The sequence below is a fragment of the Pseudophryne corroboree genome, chromosome 2, assembly GCF_028390025.1.
Source record: "Pseudophryne corroboree isolate aPseCor3 chromosome 2, aPseCor3.hap2, whole genome shotgun sequence".
In the NCBI taxonomy this organism is placed as follows: domain Eukaryota; kingdom Metazoa; phylum Chordata; class Amphibia; order Anura; family Myobatrachidae; genus Pseudophryne; species Pseudophryne corroboree.
Window position 1 is genome coordinate 365,685,536 of NC_086445.1, and position 21,936 is coordinate 365,707,471.

The following is a 21,936-nucleotide window of genomic DNA, read 5'->3' on the forward strand; positions in this document are numbered from 1 at the left end:
GAATCCAAAACACACCCGAATCCGACAAAAAAAATAAGAATTTACTTACCGATAATTCTATTTCTCGTAGTCCGTAGTGGATGCTGGGAACTCCGTAAGGACCATGGGGAATAGCGGCTCCGCAGGAGACAGGGCACATCTAAAGAAAGCTTTAGGATCACCTGGTGTGCACTGGCTCCTCCCCCTATGACCTTCCTCCAAGCCTCAGTTAGGATACTGTGCCCGGACGAGCGTACACAATAAGGAAGGATTTTGAATCCCGGGTAAGACTCATACCAGCCACACCAATCACACTGTACAACTTGTGATCTGAACCCAGTTAACAGCATGATAATAGAGAAGCCTCTCGAAAAGATGGCTCACTACAACAATAACCCGAATTTTTTTGGTAACAATAATTATGTACCAGTATTGCAGACAATCCGCACTTGGGATGGGCGCCCAGCATCCACTACGGACTACGAGAAATAGAATTATCGGTAAGTTAATTCTTATTTTCTCTGACGTCCTAGTGGATGCTGGGAACTCCGTAAGGACCATGGGGATTATACCAAAGCTCCCAAACGGGCGGGAGAGTGCGGATGACTCTGCAGCCCCCAATGAGAGAACTCCCGGTCCTCCTCAGCCAGGGTATCAAATTTGTAGAATTTTACAAACGTATTTGCTCCTGACCAAGTAACTGCTCGGCAAAGTTGTAAAGCCGAGACCCCTCGGGCAGCTGCCCAAGATGAGCCCACCTTCCTTGTGGAGTGGGCATTTACAGATTTTTGGCTGTGGCAGGCCTGCCACAGAATGTGCAAGCTGAATTGTACTACAAATCCAACGAGCAATAGTCTGCTTAGAAGCAGGAGCACCCAGCTAGTTGGGTGCATAGAGGATAAACAGCGAGTCAGATTTCCTGACTCCAGCCGTCCTGGAAACATATATTTTCCGGGTCCTGACAACGTCTAGCAACTTGGAGTCCTCCAAGTCCCTAGTAGCCGCAGGCACCACAATAGGTTTGGTTCAGGTGAACGCTGAAACCACCTTAGGGAGAAACTGAGGACGAGTCCTCAATTCCGCCCTGTCCGAATGGAAAATCAGATAAGGGCTTTTACAGGATAAAGCCACCAATTCTGACACGCGCCTGGCCCAGGCCAGAGCCAACAGCATGACCACTTTTTCTGTGAGATATTTTAACTCCACAGATTTAAGTGTGTCAAACCAATGTGACTTTTGGAACCCAAAAACCACCTGGAGATCCCAAAAGTGCCACTAAGGGCACAAAAGGAGGCTGTATATGCAGTACCCCTTTAACAAATGTCTGAACTTCAGGGACTGAAGCTAGTTCTTTTTTGGAAGAAAATTGACAGAGCCGAAATTTGAACCTTAATGGACCCCAATTTCAGGCCCATAGATACTCCTGTTTGCAGGAAATGTAGGAATCGACCCAGTTGAATTTCCTCCGTCGAGCCTTACTGGCCTCGCACCACGCAACATATTTTCGCCAAATGCGGTGATAATGTTTTGCGGTTACATCCTTCCTGGCTTTGATCAGGATAGGGATGACTTCATCCGGAATGCCTTTTTCCTTCAGGATCCGGCGTTCAAACGCCATGCCGTCAACGCAGCCGCGGTAAGTCTTGGAACAGACAAGGTCCTTGCTGGAGCAGGTCCCTTCTTAGAGGTAGAGGCTACGGATCCTCCGTGAGCATCTCTTGAAGTTCCGGTTACCAATTCCTTCTTGGCCAATCCGGAGCCACTAATATAGTGCTTACTCCTCTCCATCTTATCAATCTCAGTACCTTGGGTATGAGAGGCAGAGGAGGGAACCCATACACTGATTGGTACACCCTTGGTGTTACCAGAGCATCTACAGCTATTGCCTGAGGGTCCCTTGACGTGGCGCAATACCTGTCGAGTTTTTCCCAACGGTTTATAATCATGTGGAAGACTTCTGGGTGAAGTCCTTACTCTCCCGGGTGGAGGTCGTGCTGAGGAAAACTGCTTCCCAGTTGTCCACTCCCGGAATGAAAACTGCTGACAGTGCTATCACATGGTTTTTCGCCCCGCGAAGAATCCTTGCAGCTTCTGCCATTGCCCTCCTGCTTCTTGTGGCACCCTGTCTGTTTACGTGGGTGACTGCCGTAATGTTGTCCGACTGGATCAACACCGGCTGACCTTGAAGCAGAGGTCTTGCTAAGCTTAGAGCATTGTAAATGGCCCTTAGCTTCAGGACATTTATGTGAAGTGATGTCTCCAGGCTTGACCATAAGCCCTGGATATTCCTTCCCTGTGTGACTGCTCCCCAGCCTCGCAGGCTGGCATCCGTGGCCACCAGGACCCAGTCCCGCATGCCGAATCTGCGGCCCTCTAGAAGATGAGCACTCTGCAACCACCACAGGAGGGATACCCTTGTCCCTGGTGACAGGGTTATCCGCTGAAGCATCTGAAGATGCGACCCGGACCATTTGTCCAGTAGGTTCCACTGGAAAGTCTTGCGTGGAATCTGCCGAATGGGATTGCTTCGTAGGAAGCCACCATTTTTACCCAGAACCCTTGTGCATTGATGCACTGAGACTTGGTTCGGTTTTAGGAGGTTCCTGACTAGCTCGGATAACTCCCTGGCTTTCTCCTCCGGGAGAAACACCTTCTTTCTGGACTGTGTCCAGGATCATCCCTAGGAACAGAAGACAAGTCGTCGGAACCAGCTGCGATTTTGGAATATTGAGAATCCAATCGTGCTGCCGCAACACTACCTGAGGTAGTGCTACACCGATCTCCAACTGTTCCCTGGATCTCACCCTTATCAGGGAATCGTCCAAGTAAAGGATAACTAAAATTCCCTTCCTTCGAAGGAATATCATCATTACGGTCATTACTTCAGTAAAGACCCGGGGTGCCGTGGACCATCCCTACGGCAGCGTCTGAACTGATAGTGACAGTTCTGTACCATAACCTGAGATACCCTTGGTGAGAAGGGTAAATTTTGACATGAAGGTAAGCATCCTTGATGTCCCGAGACATCATGTAGTCCTCTTCTTCCAGGTTTGCAATCACTGCTCTGAGTGACTCAATTTTGAATTTGAACCTCTGTATGTAAGTGTTCAAAGATTTTAGATTTTAAAATCGGTCTCACCGAGCCGTCTGGCTTCGGTACCACAATAGTGTGGAATAATACCCCGTTCCCTGTTGCAGGAGGGGTACCTTAATTATCACCTGCTGGGAATACAGCTTGTGAATGGCTTCCAAAACTGCCTCCCTGTCAGCGGGAGACGTCGGTAAAACAGACTTTTGGAAACGGCGAGGGGAATACGTCTCGAATTCCAATTTGTACCCCTGAAATATTACCTGAAGGATCCAGGGGTCTACTTGCGAGTGAGCCCACTGCGCACTGAAATTCATTGAGAACGGGCCCCCACCGTGCCTGAACTTGTAAAGCCCTAGCGTCATACTGAGAGCTTGGCAGAGGCGGAAAAGGGTTTCTGTTCCTGGGAACTGGCTGATCTCTGCAGCCATTTTTCTCTCCCTCTGTCACGAGCAGAAAAGAGGAACCCTTTTGTCCGCTTGCCAACCAGGACTGCGCCTGATAATACGGCGTCTTATTTTGAGAGGCGACCTGGGGTACATCCCCTTTTTTTTTTTTTTTTTTAAGGCAATACTTCCAAATGCCGTTTGGAATCCGCATCACCTGACCACTTTACTGGTATAATTGGACAACGCACTTATACTTGATGCCAGTCGGCAAATATTCAGCTGTGCATCATGCATATATAGAAATGCATCTTTTAATTGCTCTATAGGCAATAATATACTGTCCTTATCTAGGATATCAAATTTCCAGTCAGGGAATCCGACCACGCCAACCCAGCACTGCACATCCAGGCTGAGGCGATTGCTGGTCGCAGTATAACACCAGTATGTGTGTAAATACATTTTAGGATACCCTCCTGCTTTCTATCAGCAGGATCCCTAAGGGCGGCCATCTCCAGAGAGGGTAGAGCCCTTGTTCTTACAAGCGTGTGAGCGCCTTATCCCCCCTAGGGGGTGTTTCCCAACGCACCCTAACCTCTGGCGGGAAAAGGTATACTGCCAATAACTTTTTAGAAATTATCAATTGTTATCGGGGGGAAACCCACGCATCATCACACACCTCATTTTATTTCTCAGATTCAGGAAAACTACAGGAAGTTTTTCCTCACCAAACATAATACCCCATTTTTTTGGTGGTATTCATATTATCAGAAGAGTGTAAACTTTTTCCATTGCCTCAATCATGCAATGTGTGGCCCTATTGGAAATCACGGTTGTCTCTTCACCGTCGACACAGGAGTCAGTATCCGTGTCGGCGTCTGTATCTGAGGTAACGGGCGCTTTAGAGCCCCTGTATGAGACGTCTGGACATGCACAAGCTGAGTAGCCGGCTGTCTCATGTCAACCACTGTCTTTTATACAAAGCTGACACTGTCACGCAATTTCAACAGTACATCCACTCAGGTGTCGACCCCCCAGGGGGTGACAACACTATTACAGACACTCTACTCCGTCTCCTCATCATTTTTCTCCTCATACATGTCGACACAAACGTACCGACACACAGCACACACACAGGGAATGCTCTGATAGAGGACAGGACCCCACTAGCCCTTTGGGGAGACAGAGGGAGAGTTTGCCAGCACACACCAGAGCGCTATATATATATACAGGGATAACCTTATATAAGTGTTTTTCCCTTTATAGCTGCTGTATTGTTTATACTGCGCCTAATTTGTGCCCCCCTCTCTTTTTTAACCCCTTTCTGTAGTGTAGTGACTGCAGGGGAGAGCCAGGGAGCTTCCCTCCAACTGAGCTGTGAGGGAAAATGGCGCCAGTGTGCTGATGAGATAGGCTCCGCCCCTTTCTCGGCGTCCTTATCATCCGTTTTCTTGTATGTTTTGGCAGGGGTTAAATGCATCCATATAGCCCAGGAGTTATATGTGATGCATTTATTTTAGCCATAAAAGGTTTTCTATCGATTTATTGCGTCTCAGGGCGCTGCCCCCCCAGCGCCCTGCACCCTCAGTGACCGGAGTGTGAAGTGTGCTGAGAGCAATGGCGCACAGCTGCGGTGCTGTGCGCCTACCTTTATCTGAAGACAGGAAAGTCTTCTGCCGCCGATTTTTCCGGACCTCTTCGCTCTTCTGGCTCTGTAAGGGGGCCGGCGGCGCGGCTCCGGTGACCCATCCAGGCTGAACCTGTGATCGTCCCTCTGGAGCTAATGTCCAGTAGCCTAAGAAGCCCAATCCACTCTGCACGCAGGTGAGTTCGCTTCTTCTCCCCTTAGTCCCTCGATGCAGTGAGCCTGTTGCCAGCAGGTCTCACTGAAAATAATAAACCTAAACTAAAACTTTCACAAAGAGCTCAGGAGAGCCCCTAGTGTGCACCCTTCTCGTCGGGCACAGAAAATCTAACTGAGGCTTGGAGGAGGGTCATAGGGGGAGGAGCCAGTGCACACCAGGTGATCCTAAAGCTTTCTTTAGATGTGCCCTGTCTCCTGCGGAGCCGCTATTCCCCATGGTCCTTACGGAGTTCCCAGCATCCACTAGGACGTCAGAGAAATTTCGGTGAGGTTTTGCCAAAACGCGTCCGAATCCAAAACACGGCCGCGGAACCGAATCCAAAACCAAAACACAAAACCCGAAAAATGTCCGGTGCACATCACTAACATATACCAAAACATCGCTTTTTTATCCAATGTGAAGCCCGCAGACTTCAATAAATTATGTGCTCCCCTCCTCTTCTATAACACCCTGGTACTTGTATCAAGCGATGTGTGAGGAGAAGCAGCCTGTAGGATCAGCGCTCCGGCATCTCTGTAAGGAGAAAATGGCACCAAATGAGTGTTACAAGCAATTCTGAGGTGAATCCCCGCCCCCTGTAAAGGCGCGGTTCAGCCACAGTAATATTTATACTGGCGGGGGTAGTGTACATCAGCGGCTCACATGTATGTACATTTTGCAAGTGAGAGTAAGGATTTATCATGTCCCTCAGAGCGCGCCCTGCACCCTGTGCTGAGAGACATGTTGATGCGCAGCGTACCGTGCTGCGCTGGTACCTTTATGCCGCCATGATGACCGGAGGGCCCCTCTCTGCAGGTCTCCGGTTAATACTCACCAGCCTTCTGACTTCTGGCTCTGTTAGGGGGTGGCGGCAGTGCTGTGGGAGTGAGCAGCAGCCAGGCAAGGGCTGTGTTCAGTACCCTTCAGGAGCTAATGGTGTCCTGTCAGCGGAAGCAGAGCCATTAAACTAACTCTGAAGTTGAATTCTACTCCAACCCCCCCAAGTCCCACGAAGCAGGGAAACTGTTGCCAGCAGCTTCCCTGTAAAATAAAAAAATTAACAAAGTCTTTTTCAGCAAAACTCAGTAGAGCTTCACTGATGTGCAGCCAGTCTCCCGGTCACATTTTCTAAACTGAGGTCTCGGGAAGGGGGGGGGGGGGGGGGGGGCGGCATGGAGGGAGGAGCCAGTTCACACTGTTGAAGAGTCTTGAAGCGCCGAGCGCTCCTGCGGAGCCATCTATACCCCATGGTACTTAAAATGGACCCCAGCATCCTCTAGGACGTAAGAGAAAAATATACACTGCTCAAAAAAATAAAGGGAACACTTAAACAACACAATGTAACTCCAAGTCAATCACACTTCTGTGAAATCAAACTGTCTACTTAAGAAGCAACACTGATTGACAATCAATTTCACATGCTGTTGTGCAAATGGAATAGACAACAGGTGGAAATTATAGGCAATTAGTAAGACACCACCAATAAAAGAGTTGTTCTGCAGGTGGTTACCACAGACCACTTCTCAGCTCCTATGCTTTCTGGCTGATGTTTTGGTCACTTTTGAAAGCTGGCGGTGATTTCACTCTAGTGGTAGCATGAGACGGAATCTACAACCCACACAAGTGGCTCAGGTAGTGCAGCTCATCCAGGATGGCACATCAATGTGAGCTGTGGCAAGAAGGTTTGCTGTGTCTGTCAGCGTAGTGTCCAGAGCATGGAGGCGCTACCAGGAAACAGGCCAGTACATCAGGAGACGTGGAGGAGGCCGTAGGAGGGCAACAACCCAGCAGCAGAACCGCTATCTCCGCCTTTGTGCAAGAAGAAACAGGAGGAGCACTGCCAGAGCCCTGCAAAATGACCTCCAGCAAGCCACAAATGTGCATGTGTCTACTCAAACGATCAGAAACAGACTCCATGAGGGTGGTATGAGGACCCAACGTCCACAGGTGGGGGTTGTGCTTACAGCCCAACACCGTGCAGGACGTTTGGCATTTGCCAGAGAACACCAAGATTGGCAAATTCGCCACTGGCGCCCTGTGCTCTTCACAGATGAAAGCAGGTTTTCACTGAGCACATGTGACAGACGTGACAGAGTCTGGAGACGCCAAGGAGAACGTTCTGCTGCCTGCAACATCCTCCAGCATGACCGGTTTGGCAGTGGGTCAGTAATGGTGTGGTGTGGCATTTCTTTGGGGGCCCGCACAGCCCTCCATGTGCTCGCCAGAGGTAGCCTGACTGCCATTAGGTACCGAGATGAGATCCTCAGACCTCTTGTGAGACCATATGCTGGTGCGGTTGGCCCTGGGTTCCTCCTAATGCAAGACAATGCTAGACCTTATGTAGCTGGAGTGTGTCAGCAGTTCCTGCAAGATGAAGGCATTGATGCTATGGACTGGCCCGCCCGTTCCCCAGACCTGAATCCAATTGAGCACATCTGGGACATCATGTCTCGCTCCATCCACCAATGCCACGTTGCACCACAGACAGTCCAGGAGTTGGCGGATGCTTTAGTCCAGGTCTGGGAACAGATCCCTCAGGAGACCATCCACCACCTCATCAGGAGCATGCCCAGGCATTGTAGGGAGGTCATACAGGAACGTGGAGGCCACACACACTACTGAGCCTCATTTTGACTTGTTTTAAGGACATTACATCAAAGTATGATCAGCCTGTAGTGTGTTTTTCCACTTTAATTTTGAGTGTGACTCCAAATCCAGACCTCCATGGGTTAATAAATTTGATTTCCATTGATAATTTTTGTGTGATTTTGTTGTCAGCACATTCAACTATGTAAAGAACAAAGTATTTAATAAGAATATTTCATTCATTCAGATCTAGGATGTGTTATTTTAGTGTTCCCTTTATTTTTTTGAGCAGTGTATTTTTATTGGCGAGTCACTTAGTGACTACTAGTAATACCGTACACTACTGCTAATATCCTCTGTGTGTAATCCAAAGCAAAAAATATAGTAGTGTGAAGCATGACTGTACACAGTCATACAGCCCCTTATAGACAGAGAACACCTGGTCCTGACTCCTGACCTATACATAGCCACAGTATGCTATATGCAGAGCCCTAACACAGCAGTACACCTACACACAAAGCCACAGATCAACTGAAGTCTCCTGCAAAACTACAACCACTCTGCTCCACAGTAATTCTCTCCTGCCCCCCTTCCTCCTGCAAAACAACAACACCTCTGTTCCACAATAATTCTCTCCTGCCCCCTTCCCTTAACAGCACACAGAGAAGGAACACTCTCTGTCCTGCCCTCATTCCCTTTTTGTAACAGCACAGAGTTTTTTGATACAGAGCACACACAGAACTGAAGGAGCCCCCTTCTCCTGCCCCCCTTCTCTTTTTGTAACTGCACAGAGCACACACAGAAGGAACACGTCCATATTGTGTGTGCCCTCTCCAAATCCGGAGTGAAAATGGCGGCGACGCGCAACTTCTTACATAGAATCCAAAACCTGCGAGATCAGACAGCGTAATGATGACGTGTTGCCTTGTTTTCGGATCAGAGTTAGGCACGCAAAACCGAGCCTGACTCTGATCCAGGCTCGGATCTCAACGTTTGTGGGGGTTCGGTTCTCAGAGAACCGAACCCGCTCACCCCTACATTAAATACAGGTAAGGTGTGTGCCTATATGTGTGCTGAAGTATTCTTTCCAACATCTATTATTCACTTAGATAGGCTGCAAATTACTGGTAAAATTGTTGTGGTCAAATGGGCCAAACTATAGTCTTGAATGGGTTAAACGATACATAAGGGGTTATAAGATGACATCTAAGACAGAATTTATAATTAATGCCTGCAACGTCCTCCAGCCTGAGTTTTATTCAAACTCTACAGCAGTCATTCCTAACCTCGATCCTCAAGGCACACTAACAGTCCACATTCTTTAGCACAGATGGTTAAATAAAAACAACTGAGTTATTAATTAATTCCCCTGTGCTCAAGTATGGCTATCCGTAAAGCCTGGGCTGTTTGTGTGCCTCGGAGACTGTGGTTGGGAAACCCTGCTCTATAGTGTATGGTCAGTTGTTTATCTTACCTGTTTTGATCACTTTGATTTTGGAGGTAGAAATTGGCGTGGTTCACTAAATAACTAAACAGACGACAGTACAGCGATTTTGCAAGAAGATCCCGGTAGGATTCTGCAGTCTCCACAGCATGTCTACGAGTTATCATATCACCTAAATATTATAAAGAGACAGGAGAAGATAGACCAAATAATCTTAATCATACTATTATTGCAGCTTGTGTAATGTGCGTTTTTCTATTTAGCTCAGATCTGTAATCATATAGCTTCAAAGACTGTGTTATATATCACAATTCATATGTGCACTGTACATTATTAGAAGCATATGAAGTGTTTGGATTTCCTTTCATGTGTGACTTGATACTGAGTGATGCATGAAGTCGCTACTGGCCCCTTACCTTTAAAGTACTGCACATCTGTTGTTAAGGCAGTGGAGAGCTCATCTGATGATATCTGCAGCATCCCTGCCACTGAAACAAAATCACTGGTGATCACAGACGTATACACTCTGCATAGATCAACATAGTATCAAAGTAAAAAAATTAAAAAGCTCAGTCACACATTGTAGTATACAGTACATATAGCGTAGTTACTTAAATAACAAAAAAGATTATGCAAGTGGTTGTAGTGACAAAATTAATCTCTAACGGTGGGTACACACTATGCGATATGCTAAATGAGTGATATCGCCATAGCCAGATTAAGAGGGGGACGCAGGGCAAACTGTACCCCGGGCCCCCCTCTGTCAGGGGGCCCCTTTGCCGGACCACAGTGACATCGCTAGCTCTCCTTTTTGTGCAGTAGCTGAACCAGGCAGCAAGAATGTGAGCAGGACAGTATGCAGTGCAGGCAGAGGCACAGGAGTATCAGGTTTTATGAGCTACTGATGAAGCTTCCTGACCAGAGAAGACCTAGAAGGGGGGAGAGAGCTGTAAGTGACCAAGGGATCCCAGTTTCTCCTCCTCCCTACCTGGGTCCTTTGTAACCTGTTATGTACTGTACTAAGTGCATTTGGGTCTAGATAGAGACACACACACACACATACACACACACACACACACACAGTGTCCTCCTAATTCCTGTCCCAGTGTGTAAGTAGTACAGAGGCTGCTGCTATTCTACATGGGACACCATAGGCATAGAAGAGAGATTTTATTTTTCTATGTGTATTTTAAAGTTGTTTAAGTTGTCTTTGTTCCACTACAAGAAAACTTTATAAAATAGTTGTCTCTCAATTAGGTGGAGCTATAAACAGTACTCGGGTATTATTAAACTATTTGTTTAAATTTAATATACCCCATTGATTTAAATTGTATTTATACAATCCATACCTCCCAACAGGAACCATTCCAGGAGAGACAAAATGCTCTCTACCTGGACTTCCCTCTTAATTTATGATTGCAATCACCTGTGTTGAAACACCTTTCTTATACATTAAATATTTCAACACAGGTGACACCAACCATATAATAAGAGGGAAGTCCAGGTATGGGTCATATTGGGAGGTATGCACAATCTAATATACACCCCCCCCTTCCACCAGGGGTAAGGTTTAATCCGGTCCTGGATATCGCATAGTGTTTCCCCTCCCGGGCCAGGTCGCCAACAAATGATATCTTAATGGGGCTAATTCAGACCTGATCGCTGCTGTGCGTTTTCGCACAGTGGGCGATCAGGTCTAAACTGTGCATGCGCCACAGTGCACGTGTGCATGCCAGAGATGTGATCGGCATCTCAGTCTAGCGATCGCCTTTGCCTGATTGAGGCATTGTTTTGGGGGGGTGGTCCGGGCAACGGGCCGCAGTGGATGTTTGATGTCACACGCAGCTGCTGGGACGTGGTGGAAAGTCACCTACCAGCGCAGCAATGCTGCGCAGGTGGGGACTTGCTCGCCGGGTGCAATAGCATCGCCGACGTGTCATGCTATCGCACCCATGCAACGGGGGGAGGGCCAGACATGCGTGGCGGACTAGCCCTGTACTGGGCATCCCCCCACATGTCAGGGTGGCTGATTGCAGCTGTGCAAAAGTCTGCACGGCTACGATCAGGTCTGAATTAGCCCTAATGACATCATGCCGCGGCCAGCCTGAACATGCAGCATCTGACAATATAGGCCCTCATTCCGAGTTGATCGCTAGCTGCCGTTCATTGCGTAGCGTTCATTTAAAAAAACTGCAAAACTATGCATGCACATGAGCCGCAATGTGCATGCGTGGCGTACGGGTACAAAGAGCATCGTTGTTTTGCACTGCTTATAGCGACGATTCCATTCGCACAGCCGATCGCAAGGAGATTGACAGGAAGTGGGAGTTTCTGGGTGTCAACTGACTGTTTTCTGGGAGTGTTTGGAAAACCGCAGGCGTGTCCAGGCGTTTGCAGGGTGGGTATCTGACGTTAATTTCGGGGCCTTCATCGCAGCAATCATCGCACAGAATAAGTAACTACAGGGCTGGTCTTGTTTTGCACAAAATGTTTTTGTACCGCTCGGCTGCACAGGAGTTCGCACTCTTGCAAAGCAAAATTACACTCCCCCCGTGGGCGGATACTATGCGTTTGCACGGCTGCTAAAAGTATCGAGCAATCAACTCAGAATGAGGGCCATAGTCAGATTGAGCTGCATGTACAGGTGACAGAGGGAGTTGTTGGTTAACGACCCCCGAGAGTGCACATCGGCCATCGCTGGCAGCATACACACTGGGCGATATTGTAAACAATATCGCTCAGGAGAGTAAAAATGAGCAATATTGTTTACAAAATCACCAAGTATGTACCCATCATAACACTAATTCACTAGTGTAGCAAAACAATTTTTTTACATTGTTCATTAATTAAGCATTAAAAGATGCCATTAACTACCTAGTTTGCTAATTTCACCATAGTGCCACATTTGTACAAAAAGTAGTGAACTGTGGATGCATAAGTTTATTGCATAAAGAAGGCAAATGTTAATGGGGTGTAGTATGGTATGCCGGCGGCCGGGCACCCGGCGACCAGCATACTGGTGCCGGAATCCCAACCGCCGGCATACCAACAGCGTGGCGAGCGCAAATAAGCCCCTTGCGGGCTCACTGCGCTCGCCACGCTGCGGGCACGGTGACGTGCTACGCGCGCCACGCTATTTATTCTCCCTCCAGGGGGGTCGTGGACCCCCAAGAGGGAGAAAAAGTGTTGGTATGCCGGCTGTCGGGATTCCGGCACCGGTTTACTGTGCGCCGGGATCCCGACAGCCGGCAAACTGAAGACCACCCATGTTAATGGGCGCAATATATTAATACAATTACAAATAATCAACTCACACAAATGACACCCAATTCAAAGGTAATTCCTTAAGATGGGTACACGCCTAGGCATTTATTGGGCAGATCACCTGATATTGGCTGATTGGCCTGATAATTCCATATGCTTGGTCTATTAACCACTTGCCTGGCCTGGTCGCATCAGATGCGACCATGCCTGCAAGTGCTCTATCTGACCTGGTCACTCAAGATGCAACCAGTCAGATAGAGTGTTAGCAGCGGCAGGGAAGAGAAACTTCCCTCCCCTTGTTATGAGCCACGGCAGTGGCTCATTCCTGTTTGCATTTCGCTCATGTATTTTATGTTATATTTCTGTTTGCATGCCAGGATTTTTCATGTACTTGTTAAGACCACTCTTGTTGGCCACTTGTGGTGAGTCTGTGTAATTGCAGCCTCTTTCTTATGTGTTCAGTCTCACCTGCCAGTAATTATGCCATTTCCTTGTGCCTGGCTTCCAGCTATCCTGATTGGGGTGTGCTTTCTTTATTACTCAGCTTGCCCTGCATCCAGAGCTGGTGATATAAGTAGATTATTGTACCTGTATGTTCCTGGTTAGCTTCCTGCAAACCTGTTCCTGGTCCCTGTCAGCTGTTCCTGGTCCCTGTTAGCTGTTCCTGGTCCTTGTCTGTAATTCCTGGTTCCAGTCTGAACTCTTGGTGCCCTGGTCCTGGTTCCTGTTCGGATTGTGTCCAGTCAAGAGTCCTGTTTGGTTTCCAGCTCTGTTGGCCAGTCCTTGGAGCTCCCCTGTGTCGTTCCCTTGTGGTATCGTGAGTCTGCAGCTCTGTCGCATTCTGCATCAGAGATCACATTGTTATTACCTTTCTGTTGTGCTGTGACCTGGAGACTTTGACTGATCGATTCTTGACCAGATCTTGCCAGCCGGTGTTCAGGTATCCACGCTAACAGTTCTTTATTTATATCTTTAACATCCCTGAGTATTGTTGCTCTCACTGTTTATTTGCTTATAACATCTAAACCCATTGTTGGTCTCATTATCACTCATGCATTGGTGTTGCAGGGTTAGTTAGGTTCCTCCTTACTCACTCGCAGTCTTGGGTGGTGCCTTGTCATTTTATAAGACCGGGGGGCATCGGAGTTTGGGTAGACCTAATTCGCCCATTCAAACGCGGCTGCCGTGGGCACAAGAACTTTAGCACCGCAGGCACCATCCGACCACTAAGAGGGTCATTCATACTGGCCGCAGCTTCACTCATGAGTACTGGAACTCCCTAGTTGTCACATATTCAGCAGAGTTCCAGGTACTCAATCTGTAACATTGTACTCAGTCGGTAACAGTATCACCAGCCATACAACAAAAAACAAAGCTAAATGGAGTAGTTTTTTTTGTATCAGTTCAGTCCAGTGTCCAGTTCAGTCCAGTGTCCAGTCCAGCCTTGTCTTGTCTAGTTCAGAATCCAGTCCAGACTTGTCTCGTCTAGTTTAGAATCCAGTCCAGCCTTGTCTTGTCTAGTTCAGAATCCAGTCCAGACTTGTCTTGTCTAGTTTAGAATCCAGTCCTGCCTTGTCTTGTCTAGTTCAGAATCCAGTCCAGCCTTGTCTAGTTCAGAATCCAGTCCAGCCTTATCTAGTCCAGTCTTGTCTGTCTAGCCTGAAATCCTCCTGTGCCTACTATGCAAGCCCTACTCGCATCTCTCTCAGCTCTGAATTCTGCTTTCAGTGCCTCGAATCCATAGCGGCTGAAAGTTTTGCAGCAATCCTTAAAGCAACTGCAAAACCTTCTGACCAAAATGTTTCTTATCCTGCCTGAATTTATTGAGAGTTCATCTATCTCTAAAGAAACACTTGCTCACAATATTGTGACAAGAGAATTCTCAGATTTGGTTGGTGAGAAAAGGTTTAAAAGTTTCCTGTGGCCCAGGCTCTCAGAGGAGGAGCATCAGCATTGCAGAAACATGAATTTATGCTTATAATGTGGGGGTTCAGGCCACAATCTGCAGACCTGTGAGTTGCGCAAGCCAAAATGTGGTGACAAGTCCTGCCCTCTGGCCTAGTGGAGTTAGGATTCAAGACATACTCATGTCTCTACTAAGGCAGAGGTACTTGTCACGAAGCCCACACAAAAATGCACTCTGTCCAATAATTGGGGTCCTTGGGCTAGGGAGCCCCATTATAGATTCAGGAATCAAAGGAGAATGTTTCTCTCATCTTTTGCCTTTCCTGTTAAATCAGAGTTGCAATCCCCAGTAGGGGAATCTCAGGGTCTAGGAGCGGTGCCCGATGCTCAGGGTCTAGGAGCGGTGCCCGATGCTCAGGGTCTTGGAGCGGTGCCCAATGCTCAGGGTCCAAGAGGGGCATCGGATATAATGGCTCAGGTGTCAATCCCAGAAGGGATTTTAGAAGCTGTTACCCCAGGTAGGGACTTGAAAGGCACATCCCTAGAAAGGGTATCTAAACTCATAGCTCCAGGAGGGAATTCGAGAAGCACAACCCCAAAAGGGTCTTTGAAGCCGTTTTCCCTGGAGGGGTCTCAAGTGGCTTAGCCACAGTAGGGGTCTCAGAGCTCATAATCCCAGCGAGAGAGTCCGACGATGCGGCCCCAGCGAGACAGTCCGACGATGCGGCCCCAGCGAGACAGTCCGACGATGCGGCCCCAGCGAGACAGTCCGACGATGCGGCCCCAGTGAGAGAGTCCGGTGATGCGGCCCCAGCGAGAGAATCAGACAATGTGGCCCCAGCGAGAGAGTCCGACGATGCGGCCCCAGCGAGAGAGTCCAACGATGCGGTCCCAGCGAGAGAGTCCAACGATACGGTCCCAGCGAGAGAGTCCGAGGTGCTGACCCCAGAAGGGGTTCCGAAGGCCACTGCCCCAGGAGGGGGCTCAGTGTGCAGCCCCTGATGGGGTTCGAAAACTCTCAGCCTCTAGTAAGGTCGGTAGTGACCTTGTTCCAGCAATACACTCCAGCCAGGCAGATGGGAATGAAGCGGATCCTGACTTATATGATCTCAACATCTATAGTCTTTGATGGGGACTTAGTCCAATTTCTTGCTCTCACCAAACACTACGTCCCCATTATGCTGTCTAGACCATCTTTGGGCATAAACTTTCTGTTGTGCTGTGACCTGGAGACTTTGATCGATTTTTAACCAGATCTTGCAGCCGGTGTTCAGGTTTTCGTGGAGTATCCACGCTAACAGTTCTTTATTTATGCGGTGGAAACACCCTGCTGATGAATTTTAACCTTTGATGTATGTAATCAAATGCTACAAAGTAAAAGTTGTTATTTCTTATATAATCAAGAGTGCGCTCTCCATTTTTCGACAGTTCTTTATTTCTATTTATATCTTTAACATCCCTGAGCATTGTTGCTCTCACTGTTTATTTGTTTATAACATCTAAAACCATTGTTTGTCTCATTATCACTTGTGCATTGGTGTTGCAGGGTTAGTTAGGTTCCCCCTTACTCGCAGTCTCGGGTGGTGCCTTGTCCCTTTATAAGACCGGGGGCCATCAGAGTTTGGGTAGACCTAATTCGCCCATTCAAACGTGGCTGCTATGGGCACAAGAACTTTAGCACCGCAGCCACCATCCAACCACTAAGAGGGGTAACGGAGTCAGGGGTAGAGCACGAGTTGCTATGGTCATTCATACTGGCCGCAGCTTCACTCATGAGTACTGGAACTCCCTAGTTGTCACATATTCAGCAGAGTTCCAGGTACTCAATCTGTAACATTGTACTCAGTCGGTAACACCACTGCTGCTCTCAGAGGGACCGGAAGGTCTCTCTGCCTCCCTGCACTCTCCCCCTGTGTCTGCCGTGCTTCCGATCACTGATGATCGGTCAAGCACGGTAGGACCCCCAACTCCAGTGGCTGCAGACAATGGCAGCTGCTGGGGAGTGTAAATTAACTCTCCCAAGCCACCCCCAAACCCCCCCTGTATAGGTTACGGTCGTTAGGTTAACGCAACTTAGGTCGACACTCATTAAGTCGACCACTAATGGTCGACGATGCCATTAGGTCGACGTGCATTAGGTAAACATGGCCGTTAGGTCGACATGTACTAGGTTGACAGGTGAAAAGGTCAACATGAGTTTTTCCATTTTTACTTACATTTTGTGGATTTTTTCATACTTAACGATCCACGTGGACTACGAATGGAACAGTAATCTGTGGCGAGTGAAGCGAGGCACCTTGCCCGAAGCATGGTGAGCGAACACGGTGCACTAATTTGGGTTCCCCGTCACTTTACGGAGAAAACGACACCAAAACCAGTCAAAAACCTCACGTCGACCATTTTACCTGTTGACCTAGTACATGTCGACCTAACGCCCATGTCAACCTAATGCATGTTGACCTAATGGCAATGTCGACCTACAGTGGTCGACCTAATGAGTGTCGACCTAAGTTGGGTCGACCAAACGACCCATAAACCCCTGTATACCTGGAGGCTGTCCCGGCTTTCAAAATGAAAGTCGCGATGGTCATGATGTTCCCGATCGATGTTTCAATGTTTGGGGAAAAAATATTTTAGAAAAATATATATACTGTATATATTTTCTCTTTTTATTTTATTTATTTTTTACTAAAATCATTTGGGATAGGGTTAAATTCAAGTTCTTCACCTAATTCACTCATATATATTAAAAAACCCCAACAATTTCAGGGCGGTTTTTGGCTAAATAAATCATCATTTAAGTGGTTAAACAGCTTCAAATGCTCCTGCAGCGATCAGATTAGAAAGTTGCATCTTATGATATGCTTTAACATTGTGATGCCCATCTGCCCAATTTTCTCGAAGAAAGTACACAATAAGCTAAATATAGGTCAGTACTTACAGGGTGGACACTAACTGGATAGTCACCCCGAGGATCAGAGCGTTTATCTGAACTGCACAGTGTGTACCCAGCATTAGTGATAAGTTAACAGCCCAAGATTTCCAAACACTATCAAAGTAATCCTGGCACCCATGATTTAAATTAAAAGAGAGGTCAGAATTATCCAAAGTTATATAGTTCTCTTAGCATGTACTGTTATTTACATTTCCAGAGACTTCACTTGGTCTTTAAACTGTACCTTCTTAGTTAAGAAGGCGCAGCAGTGCCTCTTTTTCTTAAGACGACTCAAGGCTGTCTGTTTGAGTGCAGATATGCTTATTAAGTTTTAACGCAGTATGGGGGTCATTCCGAGTTGATCGCTAGTTGCCGTTGTTTGCAGAACAGCGATCAGGCTAAAAAGCGGCACTTCTGCGCATGCATATGGGACGCAATGCGCACGCGCGATGAACTTTCACAACAACCGAAGCAGTTTCACACAAGGTCTAGTGATGCTTTTCAATCGCACTGCTGGCAGCAGAGTGATTGACAGGAAGTGGGTGTTTCTGGGAGGTAACGGACTGTTTTCGGGGAGTGTGCTGAAAAACGCAGGCGTGTCAGATACAAACGCAGGCGTGCCTGGGAAAATGCAGGCGTGGCTGGCCGAACGCAGGGCGTGTTTGTGACGTCAAAACAGGAACTTAATAGTCTGAAGTGATCGCAAGCTAGGAGTAGGTCTGGAGCTACTCAGAAACTGCTCGAAAATATTTTGGTGCCGTTCTGCGATCCTTTTGTTCGCACTTCTGCTAAGATACACACCCAGAGGGCGGCGGCTTAGCATTTGCACGGCTGCTAAAAGCAGCTAGCGAGTGAACAACTCGGAATGAGGGCCTATAGTTGAGTGTTCTGACTTATGAGGTAATAGTATGGTATGGGAACTGTACTGTGGCTGAGAGGGTTTCCTTGTAACGTGTGGTCAGAACTGCGGGTAGGGTCATCGGTGTATCCCTACCTTGTGTACATGACCTTTATGAAAAGAGAGTGTTAAAAAGAGCAAAAACTATATTGGCAGATTCCAGTCATCCAAATTACTCAGTGTTTGAGAGACTACCATCACAAAAACGCTTCAGAAGTGTACGTACTACGTACGCACACAAAACGAATGCTTAATAGTTTCTTTCCAACAGCTATACATGCACTAAATGGTTTAAACGAAATGGGATAATTTATAAATGAGAAATGTTTTAAGGTTTGTTTTACTGTGCAAGATGTTTATATGAAAATTTCATTGACATTTCATTGTTGTTTTGTTCATGGCAATAAAAGTATATTGTATTGTATTGAGAAAAGTAGAACCTTTTGATCCTGAGTTGGCACCAGTGGCTTATCTATAATAGGTGCAGGAGGGCCAACACCACACACACTGCTCCCATGTTCTTCAATAACTACCTCTTCAGAGTTAACAGCCACAGCACCGCACAAGTCTCCGGGAAACCTGCGCCGCAGGCTAGAGAGAAGGGAGTCCCCATGGAGACTGCACATGGGCCCCCTTCTCTCCTAGTATGCCCCTGGTTGGCACTACCTATTCCATTAAGCTCAACAACAAAATGGAAGGTGATATAGAAATGGCAACAGAATAAACCACAACATTTGGAATTAGAGGAGGAAACCTGGACAACTGCCATATTGCCATTGAATATGCCAATCCAGTTAAACAAATACTAATCTGGCACAGGTAATTTATATTAATAGATTAAATGAAGCTTTTTAATCACTTTCACTGATTGGTTAATGTTAATTAAAGCCTTTTTATTTTTAAATATAAAAATGTACTGTAAGTAACAAAGAATGGCAACTATTATATATGACCATGAATAAAACAAACAAGAGAACACATATTTTAAAATTGTATGGAAATCTACCAATACAATATCAAAACAGCAAGCAGCTGAGTACAAACAAAGCATTTTATGAAAGATTAATTTGTGAGAAAATAAAAGGAACAGTTAGAGATCCATTTAATTAAATGTTGAAGAGAATCCAACTTAAATGTGGGTGATGTCTCCATCTACTGGTACATACGGTGCATAAATTCACTCACCTTGTTCCACAAGCTGTAAGTCAGACACAAACGCTGTTTCAGCATCAGTGAGAGCAGTAAACCGAATATCTCCAATGTGCAGAATGGCTGAGAGAATCATGAATATATTCTCCACCTCCTAAATGTAATAGATACAAAGCTATAACATATATATTGCGTTTTCAGATCTTGTCTTGTCAAATGATCTATTTAATTGGTCAAACAGCAGCTACAGTGTATATATATATATATATATATATATATATATATATGAGCTATATGAGACATTTTCTGTCAATAAAATGTATATTTACAAGAGATTTGGACTAGAAATTCATCAGTAAGCGGAACTGTCATGCACTTGGGGGCGGGGGGCTTATGCACATTTGCACAACAAATGTTTAAAGAATTCACACTGTACATGCAGCAAATGCGACTATGCGGAGTCATACCGAATTTTGGGGCATTGGTCCTTACCAATGGTTAGTAGAATGAGCAAGGATGTGCCATGGCATTCCCACGTAGACCAATATTCAGTTAAGGCGTGCTCATGTACGTAATTGCAGGCAAGCACAAAAGCAAAAAATATGCCTGTAAGTGGTGTATCTTCCGCACATACCATAGTGTAGGGCAGGCGCATGTATATGCTCATGATGATGAGTAATAATAAACCAGGTGCATGTGCAAAACCCCATAAGCAGCCACAGCCCATCTCAAGAGGCATACAGCTCTACATATGGGCAAAAAAACCACTGTTTCCCTGTACATTTATTTGGAATAACATACACTAGATTTACTAACAATCGGATTTGCAGCAAATCTAAAATTGCTTCCATTTAGTTGTTTGGAGTTTGAGTACAGCTGCGTCACATAGGATGCTTATTCTTCTCAGTCATTGACCTGGTACTTTTTTTTAATTGTTAAAATATGGAGAATTTAAAATAAAATAAGGATATTTTACCCTATTTTATAAAGCATTTGAATCCCATATTCTTGCCGATAGCAGGAGAATTACCGGTAATAAATAACAAAGTGGCTTACAGATGACATGAATGTTTGAGAAATTAATATTCTTCCTTCTCTAAATGCTTCCTATCCCTTTACGTATTTAAGAAAATATGGATTCATTAATTTAACAAAAAGTGCGTCACCACTGATGCGATTGTGAAGTATTCCGTAGCTTCAAAGCGAGCTGCGTATTCAGTCAGGTTAGGAAATAAATTAAACATTGCTCGGTGAATATTTAAAGAATGTGTTGCTTCTGTCAATCTATGTCAGATAAATCCAGATTATTTTTAATATGTGGTTGTCATAGCATTTCTTTTTTCATTAAATTTATAATTTACAGTATTGGTACACAATATCATGGAAATATTTCAGCATTAACCAACAACAAAAAAGCAATACCTGGAAGAGAACATTCTATGGTTCTATAGTTTTGTTTTTGTTTTTTTAAACATTTAAACTTCACAGACTGTAAGACCTGTTCATGTTCCATTTGTCTAGATGGGATGCTGTCAGGATGCCGGTGGTCGAAATCCTAGCGCTGGAACTCCGACACCACTTGGAATGCTGACGCCAGAATCCTGACCGCCAACATCCTGAACGTAAGTATGCCGGGGACTCCTAGATTTTGGCCCAGAAGGGTGGGGAGGTTAGGTTTAGAGTGCGGGGGGAGGGTTAGGGTTGGGCTGCGTGGAAGGGAATGTTAGGGTTAGATTGCGGGGAGGGGGGTTAGGCACCCCTGGTGAGGGTTAGGATAGGCTGCGGGGAGGGGGGGGGTTAGGATTAGGCAACACCGGGGAGGGTTAGGGTTAGGCTGCGGGGGAGGCGTTAAGGTTAAGCTGCCGGAAGGGAGGGTTAAGGTTTGGGGGGTAGGGAAGGAGGGTAAGCATACTGGGCACTGGGATGCCGGTGTTGGTCTCCTGACCGCTGGCATCCTAAACACCGGTATGCCATATCACACCCATCTAGACCAACCCTTCCCACCTTAGTGTGTCATGAGTTGGTCCATAGTGTGTCATGCACAAAGTGGGCTGACAAAAAACAAAAAGGCCAGTGCCTGCAGGACAAGCTCTGAGACAGTGTGCTTTCCTGCTCCAGGACACAATCTGGCCAATCAGCAGAGCAATTGGAAGAGATTGTGGTTCCCTGCTCTTGTCCCTGATCCAGGGAACAATCTGGCCAATCAGGAGAGCACAGGGTAAAGAGTGTGCTTTCCCACTCTCCCCCCTGCTCTGGTCAATCAGCAGAGCAATGAAAGGAGGGAGTGCTATCCTGTGTTTCCCCCTGCTGCAATGGAGACTGCACAGACTTGTTAAAACAAAGTTCCATCTACCCCGTTGCATCATACATCACTACCCCCACAGCTCACTGCTCCTATACTGCTCACATTGCCCCCATAAACCTCAATGTCCCATTAGATCTTACTGCCCTCCCATCC

At 46.6% G+C, this 21,936-nt stretch overlaps 1 protein-coding gene across 7 annotated transcripts in view; it reads right to left on the reverse strand.

Annotated features, from left to right (window-relative positions):
• MYO16 (myosin XVI) overlaps nt 1-21,936 on the reverse strand; it is a 1,104,874-nt gene that overhangs the window by 457,789 nt on the left and 625,149 nt on the right. For all 7 annotated transcript variants that reach the window (XM_063953181.1, XM_063953183.1, XM_063953182.1 and 4 more), the window contains 3 exons: nt 19,515-19,632; nt 9,744-9,815; nt 9,358-9,499 (listed from right to left, as the gene is read on the reverse strand). In XM_063953181.1, coding sequence (XP_063809251.1) covers nt 9,358-9,499; nt 9,744-9,815; nt 19,515-19,632 — 332 coding nt within the window. The remainder of the gene's footprint in view (nt 1-9,357; nt 9,500-9,743; nt 9,816-19,514; nt 19,633-21,936) is intronic.